This window comes from Rattus norvegicus, chromosome 18 (assembly GCF_021556685.1).
Source record: "Rattus norvegicus strain SHRSP/BbbUtx chromosome 18, alternate assembly SHRSP_T2T, whole genome shotgun sequence".
Taxonomy (NCBI): Eukaryota; Metazoa; Chordata; class Mammalia; order Rodentia; family Muridae; genus Rattus; species Rattus norvegicus.
Genome location: NC_141551.1, coordinates 35439982 through 35459389, shown reverse-complemented (window position 1 = coordinate 35459389; position 19408 = coordinate 35439982). Strand labels below are relative to the sequence as shown.

The following is a 19408-nucleotide window of genomic DNA, read 5'->3' as shown; positions in this document are numbered from 1 at the left end:
TTAATTCCCAAATGATCTCACCATCCATCACCAGTGTGGCTTAAGACCTCTGGTGCTATAACTAATGTAAAGAAGTTATAACTTAAGGCTGGGGGTGGTGGCGCTCTGTATAAAAGCACTTGTGTTGAAGCTCAAGGGCCTGGGCATCTACACACACACACACACACACACACACACACCTACACACACACACCTACACACACACACCTACACACACACACCTACACACACACACACACACACACACACACACGGTATTTATTGAGTATCTACCATGGGCCAGACCCTTCATGTATGCTAAGTCCTTTCACAAGTCTGGGAGTGTAAACAGTGTCATCAGTTCTAGGACATAATGCTTAGACATTTTAATATTCTAAAAATGACTCCTGTAATCTGCATAATAATAATTATTATATAGTTTGACTTTCTTCATGTCAAACAGCCAGATCTTATGCCTAGTGGCTTATTATTGTGAACATGTATTTATTTCTTCATTCTATCATTCAAAGCATTGCTCATATTTAATAGAGAAACAGACCTTAAAAAAAAAGAAACTGGTAATAGAAACTTGAACCCCAGGATTGCCTGACTTCAGACAGTCTTGAGCAAAGTTATAGTTCTGTTTAGATATTCTGGACCAGAGCAGTACATATCTTTTATAAAACTGATATCCATTCTTTCCAGGAAATGTGGTCTTTGGCGAGCCCATCACTGCCAGCCTGGGAATAGATGGAACCCATTACTGGAGTAAGAACTGGGCCAAGGCAGCTGCATTTGTGACATCCCCACCTCTGAGCCCTGACCCAACCACACCTGACTACATCAACTCCTTGCTGGCCAGGTTGGTGTAGGAATGCCATGTGTTCTGTCGGATCATCTTGGGCCACCTGTGATGGGGGCTGTAGTATTATGGTCTAGGTGGTAGACGAGAGTCTACAGCATCAAATTCCTCGGCAGAAAACTGGCTCCTCCACATCACAGTTCAATTGATGACACAGTCTCAGCATGAATAATGGTCTTAGCAGTCGATGCTTAACCGTGCCAAGCTTGAGCTCTCCCTTGTCCCTCATGACAATTTTATGAGTCAGGCACTCTTACCATCATTTTGTAGGTTATGCAACTGATAACCAAGGCACTTACAGCTATGTGTCAGGACTCAAAGCATTTGTCATGATGATACTTAGCCATCAATTATAGGGAGATTCAAAAATAAGGCCACTGGTCATTTGAGTCTTTACATGTTTACAGCTTAGTTTCTGTTTGCATGTGTGTTTATATGAGTGTGAACACATAAGACTGCATGCTTGCTTGCATATCTTTATGTGCACCTTGTGTGCAGATGCCTATAGAGATCATATAAGATAGCATGGAACTGGGGTTAGAGCTGGTTGTGAGCCCCTTGATGTGGTTCCGAGAACCAAACCTGAATCCTCTGCCGCAGCACACAGTGCTCACCACCACTGAGTCAGCTCTTCAGCCTTCACCTGACTCTTTGTAGTTTGCCACAGAAGACATGATCTGACTCTATTCCTTCCTTTATGGATGGGTTACAGCCCAGAGAGTGGAGGAAACTTACCCAACCTCACACAGCTTAGTAGAGGATAGGGAGATTACAAACAAAGACATAATTCTGCTTCCCCAGTATTTTCCAGCCATCTGTTGTAAACATGTGAAACTTTCTCCTTTTCCAGTGGAGATCTGCAGCTCTCTGGAAGTGCCCACTGTACCTTCAGCACTGCCCAGAAAGCCATTGGGAAGGACAACTTCACGGCTATCCCTGAGGGCACCAATGGCGTGGAGGAGCGTATGTCTGTCATCTGGGACAAGGCTGTGGTAAGGGACTGAGGGAGGGTCTCCCAGATAGAACCAAATCAAAGCCTCAGGCACACCAATCAAGCTAAAATTTGCCCCTCAGGGATGCCCTGAAGAGTATGTTTGGGGTGTATGTGAGGTCTACACCTACTGAGATGTCCGTGGATCCTGCAGGATGTTTGATCACAACGTGTACCCCGAGATTGTTTTATTTACAGGAAAAACCTGTTTTTCATTGCGTGGCCATAGCAGACAACTTTAATCCAAGAGCTTTCTGTTTATTGTAAACAGGGATAAATAAAGTCAGGCATTGGTCAAGAGGCAGAGCAAGCAACCAGACAGGGAGTGAACTTGGGGGAAAAACAGAGTAAGAGGAAGGAAGGAGGATGAATACAGAGAGACAGGAAACAAAAAGGAGGACGATTTTGTTTGAAGGGTTTTTGAGAAGGTATGGAGAAGAAGAACTTTGTTTTGGGACATCAGCTATGGATGAAGGTCAGAAAAGGTCATCGGGGTCCTTTTTTCACTTCCCTGAACCAGCAAGCTTTCACCCAAGCATTTGACTCCTGCATCTTTATTAGCAAAATCAAATGTTTCAGATTTTGTTAAAAAAAAAAAAAAACCAACACCCAGAGCCAGGGGACTCATGTGGGTTGGGATCTCACCTCCTAGAAATGACTTCTGAGGCCTAGAACCTCTAAGACAGCTTCCATACTGACCATTCTGTCATGTGATCTCATGAATGTTCTGTGCTTAAAATGGTAGTAAATCCATCCTTTGTGTTGGAGGAGCTTTATGGTTTCTTTTGAAAATGTTGGATATGATGCTTTGAAATGACAAGTAATTCACAGGAAGTCACAGCAGGAATATCCTACACTGAAGGCTTGTGAGCACCCTAGGCTATAAAAGAGATTAACTCTCAGTGTTCCTTGGCCAAGTAGCAACTTTTTATTTTCCCTGATTGAATCATAGAGACTGATGAAAGAAGTGGTCGTATCAATAAAGATACTCCTGAAGATTCTAGGAAAAGCATAAGAAAGTCACTGTCCAGTCCCTTCCTTGTGTGCAGTGCCAGTCCAGTGTCTCTGAACCGTACCTCCATCATCGACATGGGCAATCCAGTAATACCCCTGTTGTTGGAAATTTAAAGACTGGGTTTGAAAGCTAATTCTTTCCATACTTAGGCTGTGTGTTTCAAAAAAAGAGAAATCATAACCTTTTTGTTTCTTTCTCTCCTGTGGTTGGCTTTTGTCTCTTTTTGTGAGCATCCTATCTTTATGAATGCTTTATCTTACAAATAGTATCTCAATTTATTAAAATTAATATAAAACATATATCCATATAAAGCATATGGATACCCCTATCAATATAGAGCCTGCAGTTTTTCCCTTAAGATTAAGTGTCTAATAATAATGATAGTTGACTTACTATATAAGAGAATTCACAACAACAAAATCACCACAACACACTTCTCAGAGCATATCCTTATCAGTTAGCAATGATACCTTTAGTCTTTTAATTGGTAACATGGTACATTCGCAATAAAGGATACTCAGAAACCTCAGACAAATATATACATTTTTAAAAAATAACCCTCATAATTCTACAACACAGGGATGTCCATTGTCATCATCTAAGCAAGGCTCTGCATATGTATCTTTTGAGCACACACCATATACCTAAAGGAGGAGGTCACACTCACAGTGGTTTCTACTATAAACTCTTTGATCCATTTTGGAACTAGTAGAAGTAAATGCTTATGTAAACAACATGAAGATACCTAGAAAAAAGCACATTCTTTAGGGAAAGTAACTTTTATCTTAAGCCCCACGTTTCTACATTTTCCCCATGAAGTTCATACTGCTCAGCTGACCCTCCAGGATGGATGGACTATGTACTAAGTACCTTTGTACCCCTGGGCCTTGGGGGTCATTCTGCTTGGCCTTGCATCCAATAGATAGAGCTACCATAGACCCAATTATGAAATCTTTGTATTTCAATAGGCCACAGGGAAGATGGATGAAAACCAGTTTGTGGCTGTGACAAGTACCAACGCTGCCAAGATATTCAACCTGTACCCTCGCAAGGGGAGAATAGCTGTGGGTTCTGACAGCGACCTTGTCATCTGGGATCCAGATGCCGTGAAGATCGTCTCTGCCAAGAACCACCAGTCGGTGAGGCACGGACTGGTGGAATGGAGAATGGGGGCAGAGAGCCACCTCAGGAATAACCTTATAGGGTAGACCAATCCCAGAGACTCAGATGGTCTGCAGTAATAACCTAGCCCTGAAGAGCTTTTTCCTTTTGTCTGTGATTTATTTTAGTTTGAAAGCAAGGTCTCACGTTCAGGCAGGCTTCGAATTTAAATTGCTAATGACCCTACTTTTGCTTCCCAAGTTCTGTTGTGACAGTATGCACTCCTGTGTCCAGTTTACCCTAAGATCTATTGGCATAACAAACAAACTATTAATTTCTTCCCGCTGCTTTCTTGAGTGAAGTAATCAGCAGAGGTGCTCTGCCCTTCCTAGACATTCAGGGATGGAGGCACAGAGAGGCAACTCCTCTCTGAGTGCTTCCAAAATTACAGAGGCTCAAACAGACTTAGTTTTGAATGAAGAGAAAGTTACATGTCCTCATTATCCACTCCAATTCTCCTAAAGGTTGAAACCTAGACCCAGTACTGTAAAATGGTCCTAATCATTTGGTGATAAAAATATCTGAAGTGGTTATGTGCCAAGCATCTTGCTTCCAATTCACTGAATCTCATGACCAGTGGATACTGTTTGGGTGGGTACCCTTATTTTCTTTTTGTAGTTTTGCCTCCAAGTGCATATACAGTAAATGATTGATGTAGCTGGTGGTGGTATTCAAACCCTAGCACCAACCAGTATCCCCCAACCATGCTGTGTTGTCTTTCTGCTGAACAAGAGAGGAAGGAAGGTCGAAACCCTATACTGGCTAGTAATGACCTTTGCTTCAAAATCACAAAGTGTTGTGGAATTGTGTGCTGGCAGGGGCCAGAGGGTCGCCTGTCACTGAACTCACCACTAAGCCACTAAGTGCAGGGTCATGTATAGCATCCCTTGGGGTGTTTGTGATACAACAAGCAGTAGAAAGAGAATTCCAATTAGAGATCTTAATAGAAGCAAGGCATTTTGCTTTGCTAGGGGCAACCTTCTTCAGGATCTGTGACTCTCCTGTTTTTTATCAAGGCAGGCAGGTGTGTCCTGAGCTTTGATTGGCTTTACTTGGTGACTCGGTTCCTGCTAACACCAAAGGAGGGTCTGGAACACAGAAGATAACCCCTCTCTCTTTCTTTGGCTTTGTCTCCATCCCTGAATCTAGGTTGCGGAATACAACATCTTTGAAGGGATGGAGCTGCGTGGGGCACCTCTGGTGGTTATCTGCCAGGGCAAGATCATGCTGGAAGATGGTAACCTGCACGTGACCCAGGGGGCCGGCCGCTTCATTCCCTGCAGCCCATTCTCTGACTATGTCTATAAGCGCATTAAAGCAAGGAGGAAGGTGAGTGGTGGTGAGGCATAGGGGTTAGAAAGGGTGTGCAGTCACGTGCAGTCCCTGAGACTAAGCTTCCTCAGACCCTCACAGCACCTTTGGTGCTGAAGCAACGGTGTGTAGACTTCAAAGGCTGAAAGGAGGACTTCTAAAAATGTTTGGCCAAAGAAAAAGTTTCTTTCCCCAAATAGTTCTTTTACATTATTATAGAACTTTAGTTTAAAATTGTGATAGTATATTTTCACAGAAAAAAAATGTCCCCAAAGGCTTAAAACAAGAACACATTGTGACACCCAGCCATCTCCTTTGAGAAAAATAATTGAAACTCTTAACTTCTTAACTACTCTCTCTCTCTCTCTCTCTCTCTCTCTCTCTCTCTCTCTCTCTCTCTCTTACACACACACACACACACACACACACACACACACACACACAAAACTTGGAGTCGTTCAGGTGATATAAAGGTGAGGCCTAGGTATTTCTCTGAATCCCTCTTCTCGCCTCTCCAGCCTCCAGATGTTCTTGGAACTCAAGGGCTTCACAAAGCAAAGCTATCCGAGACTCTGAGACTGGAATAATGGTGTAAGATTTGAGCTCCTTCCTTCAGTTTTTGGCTTACTAAAAGAAGAAAAGTCAAACTTTCCTAGTGTAGACCCTTTCTTTTTTTTTTTTTTTGTTTTGTTTTTGTTTTTTTTTTGTTTTTTTTTTGTTTTTTTTTTGTTTTGTTTATTAACTTGAGTATTTCTTATATACATTTTGAGTGTTATTCCCTTTCCCGGTTTCTGGGCAAACATTCCCTTCCCCCCTCCCCTTCCTTATGGGTGTTCCCCTCCCCGCCCTCCCCCCATTGCCGCCCTCCCCCAAACAGCCTAGTTCACTGGGGGTTCAGTCTTAGCAGGACCCATGGCTTCCCCTTCCACTGGTGCTCTTACTAGGATATTCATTGCTACCTATGAGGTCAGAGTCCAAGGTCAGTCCACGTATAGTCTTTAGGTAGTGACTTTTTTTTTTTTTTTGGTTCTTTTTTTTTTTCCGGAGCTGGGGACCGAACCCAGGGCCTTGCGCTTCCTAGGCAAGCGCTCTACCACTGAGCTAAATCCCCAACCCCGTGTAGACCCTTTCTTACTATGATTTAGATCCTGGGACCAAAGAAATGGCACTGCTCTAGTGTTGCTGGATGAGGAGCACTGACACAGCCCTCAATCCATGAGGACAGTGGCGCTTTGCACAGAAGGCAGGGGTAGGGTTCCACAGAGGTCTCACCATGCTTTGTCCTTCCCAGTCAGGATGCACACCCTCACGGCCTCACTGTGGCCTGTGATGTGACACAGCTACTGCCTGGGTGGTCTCATCATGGTTGCCTCATGGGCCATAAATGCCTCCAAGGGACATAGCCTATTTCACAAGGCTATAAACCCCAACCCTTGGCATAATCCCAGCACAAAACACAAAGTTGATTGATATTGCTGACTGACTGCACAGTCCCCAGGCAAGCTCACAGCCAAAGGTCAATGGGTTGGACCACAGACTCTCAGTTTTGAGCCTGGGAGCCCTGACTTGTGAAAAGCCCTGAAAAGCCTTGGGTGGGTCTCCCATGGGATCGTATTCTGGTAGTGTTTGTGACCTCATCTTAGACTCCTGCCCTTCCTACTGGCTCCACTCCAGCTGTCCTAATAATAGTTCTTCCATTCTGTCATGCTCCTACTTCTAGCTAGCTGTACTTGCTGGTCCCTCTGCTGCCTCTATCGACATCCACATCAATGATTAGCATCCCCTCAGTCATTTCCCTCTCCTGAGGCAACATGGTCATTTTATCCTCTAGAGCAGTTGTTTTCAATCTGTGGGTCTCAACTGCTTTGTATGGGGGGGGTAGGATGGGGGGAGTTAAATGCCCTTTTCACAAGGGTTCCTAAGACCATTGGAAAAATACAGATATTTACAATATGATCTAAAACAAAATTACACTTATAAGGCAGCAACAAAATAATGTTATGTTTGGAGTTCACCACAGCATGAGGAACTGTATTAAAGGGTCACAGCATTAGGAAGGTTGAGAACCACTGATCTAGATGGAATCTCATGTCTACAGAGGCCTTCCTGGATGACCTCTACCCTCAGTTTCTTGTGGCACTTGGCACTGTCTCTTCTTTCACATCCATTTCTGTGGTTTTCTCCTGGATTCCTCTCCAGGAGCTCTTTTCACTGACATGATTACACCTCCCAGAGCACATTCTACACTGTTGGGTCATTGAATGGAAGAATGAATGGTGACCTGTTTCTCTGGGTGCAGATGGCGGACCTGCATGCAGTCCCAAGAGGCATGTATGATGGACCAGTGTTTGACTTGACCACCACCCCCAAGGGGGGCACCCCAGCTGGCTCTACTCGAGGCTCTCCCACTCGGCCAAACCCACCAGTGAGGAACCTCCATCAGTCGGGATTTAGTCTGTCAGGTGAGTGGAATGAGCTGGTGAAGAGAGGAAAGAGGGAGGGAGGAGGAAAGACCAGTATTCCTGGACTACAACACAATCCTGCAAAGTCAAGTTAAATGCATTACCCAAGCCAGCACTTGTGTCCTCTTTAGGGAGATGAGGACATAGAGAACTGAGGGCATAATGTTTTCCTAATCATCAATTGGCTCTGGTAAGAAATTCAAACAAGGCGCCTTCAAGTTACAGGTCAAGTTCAAATGATAACAAATTCTTCTTAGAGATCAAACCAAACTGGGTACAGGTCAATGGAACTGATTTCTACTATGGATTGGTAATGGTCTCCTATATCAGTGTGTGAGAAGTATGGTGTGTATGTGTTAACATCTTAATGCACACAAAGCTCAGACCGTTTTCATAATCTTATAGCAGCAGCTTCTTGGAGCCTAATTTCCCCTTCACAGTAAAAATGATGCCAGAGAGATCATCTGTGGACTGAATGTTTACCGTGTATTTGCCATGATATGGAACCAATCTATTTTCAAAGAATTCTTTGATATAGAGAATGATGTTTAATCGATCCATGGTTGTCTTAAAATAGGGGAGATAAATGCAGGGTACTTCCCTACACTGGAAATTATACACGTGAGGGAAGAGGAGACCCTAGCATATAGAGGAAATGGGGAAGGAGTAGAAGGAACAGAGGTCACAGAGGTCACAGAGGAAAGGCCGTGGGAGACCTAGGGAGCAACGGGGGAAGAGAGGCTCAATGTTTTGAGGTAACTTTGCCAAGCAATTGAGATTACTCCTGTTCCCAAGCAATTGGGAGTATATTCACCCTTGTGGTTTTCTGGCCACATCAGCTAAAGCATTCAGAACCCCTTTCTCAATAGAACCAATTACACATTAGCTCATCTACCTGTATAAACAGGGCATGACCCCTCTAGCTTCCTGGCCTTCAGCAGGTGACCTCTACAGAATCGCTCTGTCATGGAACAATAAAATGCATTTCTCTCAAACCACAGTCATTCTTTAAAACAGAACAGTCCGTATAAACAGCCATCTCTGTGTTCTAACCAATAGTACTGATGGGTTTAGCACTAGACTGACTCAAGGGAGGAATTTAGTTTCCTGTCAAGAAAATAGTTTTCCAGGACTGGGGTGGGGTAGGGGGAGAGTCATGAATATGCAAAAGTTCAAAATTTGGTGTTGTTTCTTGTGCACCAGGAAACTACTTACTATTGATCACTCTTAAAATTACTCACTTCCCCCCCTCCCCCACATCTCTTTCCCCTCGTTTCTCTCCTGGAAATTTTCTATCTGCAGGCACCCAAGTGGATGAGGGTGTCCGCTCAGCCAGCAAACGCATTGTGGCGCCCCCTGGAGGCCGTTCTAACATCACATCCCTGAGTTAAGCAAGCCCTCCCAAAGAGGGAGGCAGAAGCAAGAAGAAGAAAAATTTGAAGCCAAAATGGTACACCGATAATTAAGAAGGAGCGTGGATCCAAAAAGTTGCGATCTAAAGAATCACTAAGCCTCAAGCCTTATGTTTCCCAACGTTTTGCTTGCTTGCCTAGCTTTATGAATTGCTTTGATTTCTGTTTATGCATCGCACTCTCAATTTCCTCCCCCATCCCAACCCCCACATACATGCATGCGATCAGACAGGCCACTAAGGTAGATTCTGCATATTATAGTGTTGAGAGCGTATATAGTGCTGCATCTTATGACAGAGGACAGACAAAGCTGGAATGTCGAGAAAATGAACGAAGGCACGAAGGGTCTTTGGGTGATTGGGTGGTGGGAGTCCAGGACAAAGTGGAGGGCACAAAGGGACTGGGGTGGGACGTGTACTGGGGAGGTGGGTGGGCTGGGTGAGCAGAAGGGCATTGTGTGTTGTATTATGATGTGTGTTAATTTCCATGGAAGATGGGCCACATAAGGCAGTGAGATTCTCCATCACAGTCCCCTGGCATCTGCAGAGAAGGCAGGAGGAGGTTTTTGGGTTCAGGACTTTGTCATGCCCTTTCCTAGTAGATCTTGTTTCTTTAATCATGTATTGAATAGCAGAGTCCAGCCATTTCTTCCACCTGTTGATGATCCCAGCGTTTACTTGGGCCTCATTCTCCGGTTGTTTTCTATTCTTCTGTTTCGGGCTGTGGAGCCCACACTCGGAGGACAAACAAACAGGTCTCTTCCTCTCCATCGTCTTTGGGGGTTCCTCAAAGGCTGCTATGGAGAGTAAGCCCCAGCTCTGTTTGGGGGAGAACAGCGAAGCTTAGGCAGTCTTCCTCTCAGCCCTGGGGAGGTACCTCTGTCCCCCCCCCCCCCCCTCTCTCTCTCTCTCTCTCTCTCTCTCATCTACAAGCTGAGGGGAGGCATGTGCTCTTGCCTGCTGAGTTAGGCCCATGGCAGAGACAAAGTCAAGGGCTTCCTTTGCTCACAGTGAATGCCTAATCGCTTCATCTCAGACCCAGACACATTCATGTTATTTCCTTCTGGAGAACTGAGTTTTTCGGTTGTTCCTAAACTTTACTCCCAATAGTAATCTCCGATTCTGTGGGAGTATGGCAGAGATTGAGGGAAGCCAGCCTTGAGTACCAGAAATACACTGTATAACCAGGTTTTCAATTCTAAGCCAAGTGTTTCCTCGTCTGATAGCAGATTCCGGGGGCACTATTTATTTGGTACTAATTCTCCAGGGTGATGTGTACGGAGCAACAGGATGTGGCTTTCTTGGTGAGTGGTACATAAGGACAGTGGGCAGTGATGTTAGCATCCCCCCCCCTTTGTCTGTCAGAGTTGGAAGTTCATGTTCCTATCACACCATTTCCAAAACCAATCGTGAACCAGATTCTGTGAGCAAGGCAAGGGTCTGTAGAAGCCAGGATACTTTCCTGCAGGAAATATGGTAGTAACCTTGGCTCAGACTTCTGTGCTCCCGGGGCCCAGTTAGTGAGAACTATCACACTGCGCATGAAGTACTCTGAAGAACAGAGCAGGACTCATGCACCTTCTAAGTACTTACAAGAAACTGCCATCTCTGCCTGCAGGCGTTTTGTTTGTTTTTGCTGTTTTTGCTTTTTTGAGGTGGGGGATTTTTGTTTATTTCATTTTGTAGAGCTGGACAATTGAGTCCAGGGCTTCTCCAGTGCTAGGCAAAACTCTGCCACTGTGCTTCACCCTTACCCCCAAACCCTGACTGTAGGCTGTAATAAAACTGAGAACTAGAGAAATATGAACAGTTTAGATACATAAGCATTTGGAAATAGAGGAAGGGAATTTCCCTGAGGAAGCTAGCTTCTGTTCTAATCGTGGAAAAGGTTCTCAGACCTCATACTAGGAATATTACTACTTTAAAGCTCTCATGGTGCTCTCATTTTTAAAGGCGACTTTAGCAGAAAAAAAACAGGGGAATGAAGTCTTGAATTGCAAATGTCAAATTTTGGGATATATCCAGGAACACAGAATGACTTTTATATGCAAAAGGAGTTTGCCAGATCTAAAGCATGTATGCTAAATACCTCAATAGCCAGGCTTGGCAGCAGCGTAGGTTGTAGTACCATCTGTGGCCACCAGATGGAGGAAGAGATCTGTAAATGAACTGTAATTCGGGGCCTCCACAACTGTGTGGTTTCCCATGCCTGAGACCCCCCAAGGTCTCTCTGGTCATGAAAAATAAACTCCTTTGGGTCATCTGCACTACACTTGGCACTTCCAAAGTGTGTCACTGTGCTGGAACCTTATGTTCCACTCAGGTGTTCCCTATGCCAGGAGCAGCTTCTTAAAGACCTCAAGGTGGGCAGGCGCCATCTTAGGATGCGTCGTCCCTGTTTTCATTACTAGTAGTGCCCATGCGTAGTAAATCCTTCCTCAGAAGCTCCCCAACTGTTTTCTTAACGCAAGGATTTTTCTAAGCAACATGTTACTTGAGTTACGAGTCTAAATGTAAATTGGTTCTGTTTCATAGATAGACAGCCCGTCACTGGGTTTCGGGAAGGAAAGCAACAATGAGTTGGGCTTCCTCCAAGTTCACTGGCTTGCCATCCGAGGGTGGTAGAGCATGCTGGGTACTATCTTCTCTCAAAGAGCTTTGTCATCTGGGCTTTCTACCAAGCCCCCACTAAGAATACCCTGCAATCTTCAAACCCCAAGTTATTTCTGAGCCCTCAATGGCAATCTATTGACATTCTTTCTGAAAGGGCCACAGGCTCAAGTGGTTTAAAAGGTCTCACTGGAGCAATTAAATCAGCTTTCCCAGTGGAGAAATTTGTTTTTATGTTTTTTGTTTTGTTTGGTTGGTTTTGTTTTGTTTTTGTTTTTGTTTTGTTTTTTTAAACTAATAGGATTATAGTCTGCTTCCAAAATGGCTTTCCTCTAACTTCAAAGTCTAGTGCTTCTTTGGGTCATTTCTTCATCAGGATATGTAGAGGTCTGCCTCCCAAGGCCTGAATCCTAACTCTGGACTCCATTCTGCTCTTTCTAAGCCCCTTCCGAGAGGTGAGTGCTTCCCAATTTTGCTTCTTGCCACAAGCCTCCCAGATCTTCTTCCCTAGACAGCCCAGCTTGAGTCCCGATGCAGTCATGTGCTGGCCCATGCAGCCAGCGTTTCTCGTAATTCCCCTTTGAGACATGGTGTGTGGGTGTTCAGTTCTGTGTCTGGTGGCTATGGACAGACAGTGAGTCTCCTTGTGACCTGTGCTAGCTGTGAGGCAGCTCAGATATGGAAGAGCTGTTTGGTTTGAACCGTGAAGAAAACTGTGTATTGAGTTAGCTGAGAATAAAGAAACAAACAAACAAAAAAGCTCATCAAGTGACTGTTAATGTAAACCTGGTTATTAAAATAATTATAAAATTACCATCACTGTTCTCCAGTCTTTTGTGCATGGAAAACCATTTCGCCTAATATATTAAAACTCTGCTAGACTAGGAAATAGTTCGGTGAGTAAGAGAGTTTGCTGGTAAAAGAGAGGACCTGAGTTCCAATCTCAGTACCCACCTCAAAAACTAGGTATGGCTAACATGGACACCCACAACCACAGTGCTGGGGATGGGGTAGAGATAGGAGGATAACTGGGTTTTACTGGTTTCAAGTTCAGGGAGAGACCTTGGTTCAACAGGAGAAAGTGATAAAGCAGGACATTTGATATCCTTGCCTGGTCCCCAGGATCATGCACATGGATGCAAAGCCACACATAAATGTACATGTTTAAAACACACACACACACACACACACACACACACACACACACACACACACCATACAAGACAATGGAAGAAACCTCTGTAATTTAGTTAGTAAGTAAATAAACATCAGATATGATAACAGCAGAGGTTAATTGCTCATTCACTAAAATTAAACTGTGGGCCACTTACCTGACAACGAAGTTGAAACCTTGGGGAATAATATTTTCTAATAAATAATCATATTTATTATTAGTATAAAAACATTTATTGGGGATAAATGATTTTGAGACAAAACATTAAAAGGTTTTGTTGTTGTGCTTTTGTGTATGTGTATGTGTGTGTGTGTGTATATGTGTGTGTATCTTGTGCCAACCCTACACTGTCTACTTATTTCCAAAAGTCTGAGTGTGAAGGGAAAGCCCCCACATGAATACACACCAAATGTTTCCTTCAGTGAGCTGATCTCAACGAGTTCAATGAGTGCCTGACAAAAACTGCTCCATGTGCCCACTCTTCTGGGAGTTTCACTGTGCATATTAGAAAGTTGGAAGTTCTGGTTTGTGTAATGAGTTTTTATATCCCCAGCCTTGGGGATGCAGCTTGTGAGTAGAACATTTATTTACCTAGCAGGCAGAAGGAAGGCCCCAGGTTAGATCCCTAGCTCTACAAACACAGAAACATAAAAATTCCCACAAACAAGGAGATAAAAGATCAAGTCAGGGCTCTTGGATCCTTTTGGCTTTGAACCTTCATCATGTCTCTCCCTGTGCTGGGAAACATTCCCAAATCCAGTTCTCACCTGCGTATGGCAGTCACTGGTGAGGTACACACTGGTATATGGGCGGGTCTGGAAGTGGAACTTTAGGATGTCTGAAGAGCTCAGATACAACAGTGCAAACTTGAGCTTGCTGAATGCAAATGATGAACCCAGGCAGTTTCCCTTTCAGTCCATCCTTCCCAAGAACATGCTTCAGCCCAATAAAGCCCATTCCTGGACAAGGCAAAACCCGTTATTGGCATCTCTAGGTTTTCATTTTATCTGCCTAGGGTACCCAGAGGAGAGAGATTCCCTCAATATTCTCAGCCAAAGAGATCAAGTTTGGCCACCTTCAGGACTGGTGAAATATATTTTATTTCTCATGACCAAGGATCAGTAAGCCTGTTAAAGATTTGAGTGGCTTTAAAGGGGGCCATGAGCACTCACAATGATCTTCATTGGGATGGAGCCCAAGGGAAGGCTGAACCAGCTATTTAAAATATCAGTGACAAATGCATTGGCTAGCTTTCATACCTATGGAGCCTCAAGTATTTGACACTCACACTTGACCAGGCTGGGAGTGAGAACACCGAACAGGGTTGAGAGTAACAAAAAATGTTCTGGTTCTAAAGAACTTTTGAGGATTCTCTCTTCTTACACTGACCCATCACAGAGGAAATACACATCTGAGAAGAAGATGGGGGATGAAGAGACCAGCGTGGCCAGCAAAACGAGAGTTCATACCTAAAGCTGGTGCTCTTCAGAACCTAGAGTGCTGACCCCTGACCTTTGTACTAGCTGGCTAGTGGCAACAGTAATGTGCAAGGGGCCACAGGTCCCTTGGTGAGCAGGACTTCAGAGTGCACAAATTCCAAGACAAGCCCAGGAGCTTGCAGTGTGTTGACTGTGGAGCTGCTGTGAGCCTACGAGTTAGTTGAAAGTTCCCAAAGCCTTTATTAGCCTACTCTCTCAGAGTATGGGCCCTGGAATATCCAACTGTGGCTATGGCAAATGAAAAGAAAAAGGACCCAGATGGGCAGAGAACAGCACAAATTGTCATGTATACATTGTCTGTAAACCTGAGGTCAGTGAAAGGCAGAAGCCAGGATGCTAGATACAGTCCTTGAATGTGTCCACTAAAATTTGCAGCTACAGATCTCTAACTCCATCCATGCTAAAGTCTCTAACTATCCACGCTAAACGGACATTCTTCGTAGTGGAAATGGAAGTTAGAGCAGATGAACTGGGATGACCAGACACACGCACGCGTGCGCGCGCGCGCACACACACACACACACACACACACACACACACACAGAGATGACAAAGGAAGTCCGAGGGCATATTGTTTATAGAAGACATTTTAATCCATGCAGGCACATTTATATCACATACACAATGGCTCAACAGAAGCATATATATATATATATATATATATATATATATATATATACATATAATTGTTTTAGTCTGGGGCTTTTAAATCAGCCAGTAGTTCAGAACAGTACATAGAATGAAATGTGGAGTCTCAGAGCTTCCCATGGAGCAGGCGCACTGAACTCATAGTGAATAGCAATCACAGGTGGACAGAAGTAGGAGACAGATATCATGTGGACAGGACACAAGAACACGGAGGAGCTGAGCAAAGCACTCACCGTGCCTAGTCACTGAGCCCATAAAATGCTATAGCTCAGTCTCCCTGCCAACGTCAAAAGGCAACGTGAGGGTCAATAGCCGAAGCAACACTCTTCCTAGTTACTTCTTCACAGAATCACCAAGAAAACCAAAAATGATAGGAAATCCAGTCGTTTCTGGACTTCCACTAATTATTAAATCACTTGGGATTAATTTAGAAGTGCCTGTGCTGCTTGAGATTCATGCCTGTCCTAAAGATGACCTCAGTCCACACCAGGGCTGCAGGAGTATCATTGGCTCTTAGCAGGACACATCCTTCCGGGACTGAGGATCTTAGCCAGGGTTGCCGGGAGGTAGCTGCCCACCCCTCCTCTCTGGGTCACTGGGGATGCCCTGGGGATTTTCAACTGCAGAGCACAGAGCTGTGTTACATCTAGGCACTCTGCTTTCCAAACCGTGTTGAGGCTTTTCAGATGCTCTGCAGAGTAAGGGAGGTAGGAGCTGCTTGGGGAGAGTCCACAGGTAGCAGAAGAAAGGATAAAATAGTCCCACTGTTTTCTGAAGTTCTCAGCCCTAATTCTTCTCAGAAACATGGACATTTCCTCTGGTGGGTGCTAACATGAAACCCAAATTAGGGAATAAAACCAAGAAGAAATTACCAGGAGTTCTTGGAAAAGTTTTTGTTGTTTGTTTGTTTGTTTTGTTTTGGATGTTTCCCCTCTTCTTTAAAATACACAGCAATGGGTGGTGCTCGGAACTAGCTATTCTGCATGCCAGATTCAGTAATTCTGTCTCTGGGGGTGTTGGGGATCTACCCAGGTCTTCATGCATGTTAAGCACATATTTTACTACTGAGTCAGCTGCAGCAGCCCAAGCCCAATGGATGGGTGTGTGTGTGTGTGTGTGTGTGTGTGTGTGTGTGTGTGTGTGTATGTGTGTGTGTGCGCGCGCGCGCACGTTTCTTTTTAACTGGCCACACACTGTGTGCCAGTCATTTACCCAACTACCACGTTGCACAGTAACCAGCCTATCCCCGGTTCTGAAAGCAACAGCGCTCAGAAAGATGCCCAGTGGGGATAACAAAACAAAACAAACCTAGATTTGAACTTCAGAGATCACATGAGCTCCTACCCCTACTTACTGTGTAAATACAAAACAGTCCATGCCATCCCTGTGGAGACCTGCTGGCCCTGCTGGCCTTTAGAAAGTGTGTCTAAAAGCTGCCATTTCGGAGGATGCAGACAAGGTCCAGGAGAAGAAGGAACCAGATGAGGGAAGGTAAACCATAACACATCTAAAACATTGGGTCTTCAACACAGAAGTAAAAAAAGTGGAAGCTGGAACACGCATGTGGTCCCTGACTCTTGTAGGTGCACCAGCCTAGAACAGAATCCAGTCATCTCTGAGTTGCTATGTTTGACCCATTAACCCCTCTGAAGGTCAGGGCAAATGCTTTGAGTTAAACAGTAATGGAATATAACCAAAAATGTCACAAATAACATGTGAGAACTTCAGAGACAGGAGCTGAATAAAAGAGATGGGTTTTGATTCTTAAAAATGTGGTGTGTGTGTGTGTGTGTGTGCGTGTGTGTGTGTGTGTGTGTGTATGTGTGTGTGTGTGTGTGTGTGTGTGTGTGTGTGTGTGTGTGTGTGTTTGCTCTTAGTAGAGAGGCACTATGTCCAGCCATGCCAGAATCGGGAGAACCGTTAATGCCAGTCTTACCTTCAGCTCTTGTTTTTCTACACAAACTTTCTTGTCCCAGTGTCTACTATCTACTTCTACCTGTCTGCCTTTCCAAATGACATCAATCACGTTGGTTCCTTGGACCAGCTTGATGCCACATTCTCTATAAGGAGCACCACTAGATGGCCTCAGTTTCCCAAGAGTTGAAAACAAAGCTCTGCAAAGCCATCTCCATCTTGATTTTACCCAGGGTCACCAGTGGAGCACGAAGAGAAGTGCTTCCAAAATCTCGTACGCATGAGCACAGTGGAGTTACAACACATGCACAGTTAGGGGAATTACACTGTGCACATGAGTGAAACACCCAGACAAGAAAGAGTCAGCCCTCAACAATATTTTAAGTAGCAAGGCAATTCTGCCAGCCATCTCACAGTGATTATATAATGTGGGGGCATCAGTCTTCCTGAATTTGACCTCTGGGATCTATAAGCCATCCTGCTGCTTTAAATGTAACTCTAGGCAGTAGACATGTGTAAATTGTTCCATATTTTAGTCAATCAATATGAAAAATAAAGGGCCAAACAATACAAAAATGTGGTATGTTTCTTGGCAAAAAAGCAACTGATTTTTTTTCCCCCTTACACTTTGGAGAGTTAGGCGTTTCTCAAGGGAAGGTTTACCAGCTTCCAAATTTAACATGCAAAACTCTCCTGTAAGGTGTAACTTCACTGAACAATTCCAAGTAACCCTGCCTTCAGTTCAGCTGTACTCTCCGATCCTCTGCAGAGGCAGGTCTCTGCTAATCTAGAGGAAAATTAACCTTCAAAGAACAAACATACCAGTGTCTGATATAAATATTTTTTTCAACTGCCATGCTGAAAAAAACATGTGACCCAACTCCCAGCATCTGCTAAACTTCTGCATGTGACTGCTCTAATTAGAACCAAGTTCAACTTATCAAGGCCACCTCACAGGCAAAAGGAAAGGGCCATGTGCACAGTAGGTACAAGCAAACAGATGCCATGCCAATGCAGTTCCCCACTGCAAGGTCCTATGAGTCTGCTACTTCTAAGCTGACCTATGTATATATTCCTGGTGGAACACCTCTATTCCTAGCCAATCAAGCTTTGGAATTCTGGCCCATGTGATATTGTCCAGCCCTAAAGAGGCTCACTGTGTACAGTGTGCGTATTTCACAGTGTCATCAAAAAGAATAAAAAATAAATCTACATTCGAATGTTCATTTAAAAATAAGAATAAAGGTTGTTTAGAGCTATAGTAGCATTAATAGAGCAAAGCTCTTCTGAAATAACCAGCTACCTGTCGAGCGGTGAACTAAAACAGAAGAAGCAGTTAAATGATTCACTTAAGGTCACAGAGTTCCGGCTGTGGAACTGAGGAGCTCAGAACCAGGGCGCTCTTCCCCTCCTGTTGCTGCAAAGCCACGATTCATTCACATTCTCTAAGTCGTGAGGTGTGGAGTGGCAGGGACCACTGTCAGCATTTCGGTGAGTGGTAATCAGGAGTTTTCCGCCAGGTGCCAAGCACTGTCCCCCAAAGACTCAGAAGCATTTTATAGGTTGTTATTCTGGCCATCCTCCTCTTCTGTGTTGTTTTTGGTTTGCTCCAAGGCTATATTTGCTTGTCTTTGATTAAAGTCTCTTTTTACTCTTAATGAAGGAAAGTAGGGACAGAGGGAGGGAAGGAGGGAAGGAGAGAGGGTAGTTCATTAAAAGGAAAAAAGAATTTAAACTTTTGAATTGATAGTATGTAATCCAATATTTTTTTCTTTTAAACTTAATCAAAATATAATTATATCATTTCTCCCTCCCTTTCCTCCATTCCTTCCCCCTTCTCATGTCTGACTCAGCCACTCCCAAATCCACTGCCTTCTCCCCTTAATCATTTTTGTTGCAGAACAAATGAATAAATATATAAATACAAGCTACTGAGTTCATTCAGTGTTGCCTGAGTTTATAAAGAAAGATAAGCTAAGAAAGCTTTTACAAGTCATCATGTTGGGCTCAGTGGGTAGAGCCACGGACCAATAAGCCAATACCTGAGTTTAATTCCAAGGAACCACAGACAGAAAGGAGGGAACTGGCCCCGGCATCTTATCCAGTGTCCACCTCTCATACATCTCACCCCCAAAAATGTGAAGATGAAAGCTTTGTAAATAGTCACAGCGTTTACATTCCCATTCACGAAAATATGGCACTGGGATAAATCATCATTTAAAAAACCCAGACCCCCCCAAAAAAGGCTCCTAAAATTTCAAAATCATTATCCTAGATTTGCACCCTTTTTATCATTAGAAAAATAAAAACTTAAAAATATAGGCAGCCTCTGCCAATAAAATTTGCCTAAATGCTATCACTTAAAGCTGCT

General features: G+C 44.0%; 2 protein-coding genes across 9 annotated transcripts in view; one reads left to right on the top strand and one right to left on the bottom strand.

Moving 5' to 3' along the window:
• Dpysl3 (dihydropyrimidinase-like 3) overlaps positions 1–12618 on the top strand; it is a 105790-nt gene extending 93172 nt beyond the window's left edge. For 2 of the 3 annotated variants that reach the window (NM_001398556.2, NM_012934.3), the window contains 6 exon segments: positions 685–841; positions 1692–1833; positions 3816–3986; positions 5158–5337; positions 7619–7781; positions 9084–12618. In NM_001398556.2, the coding sequence (NP_001385485.1) occupies positions 685–841; positions 1692–1833; positions 3816–3986; positions 5158–5337; positions 7619–7781; positions 9084–9172 (902 nt within the window). In that variant the 3' untranslated portion in view covers positions 9173–12618. 3 annotated transcript variants of the gene reach the window in all.
• The window catches only part of Stk32a (serine/threonine kinase 32A), a 181149-nt gene that overhangs the window by 53137 nt on the left and 108604 nt on the right, over positions 1–19408 (bottom strand). Inside the window, exon 12 of one of the 6 annotated variants that reach the window (XM_087593223.1) lies at positions 15045–18690. The exons of 4 other annotated variants lie outside the window; for them this stretch is intronic. In XM_087593223.1, coding sequence (XP_087449349.1) covers positions 18594–18690 — 97 coding nt within the window. In that variant the 3' untranslated portion in view covers positions 15045–18593. Of the gene's footprint in view, positions 1–15044; positions 18691–19408 lie in introns of those variants that run through there. One more of the 6 variants, NM_001191894.1, reaches the window with a different exon arrangement.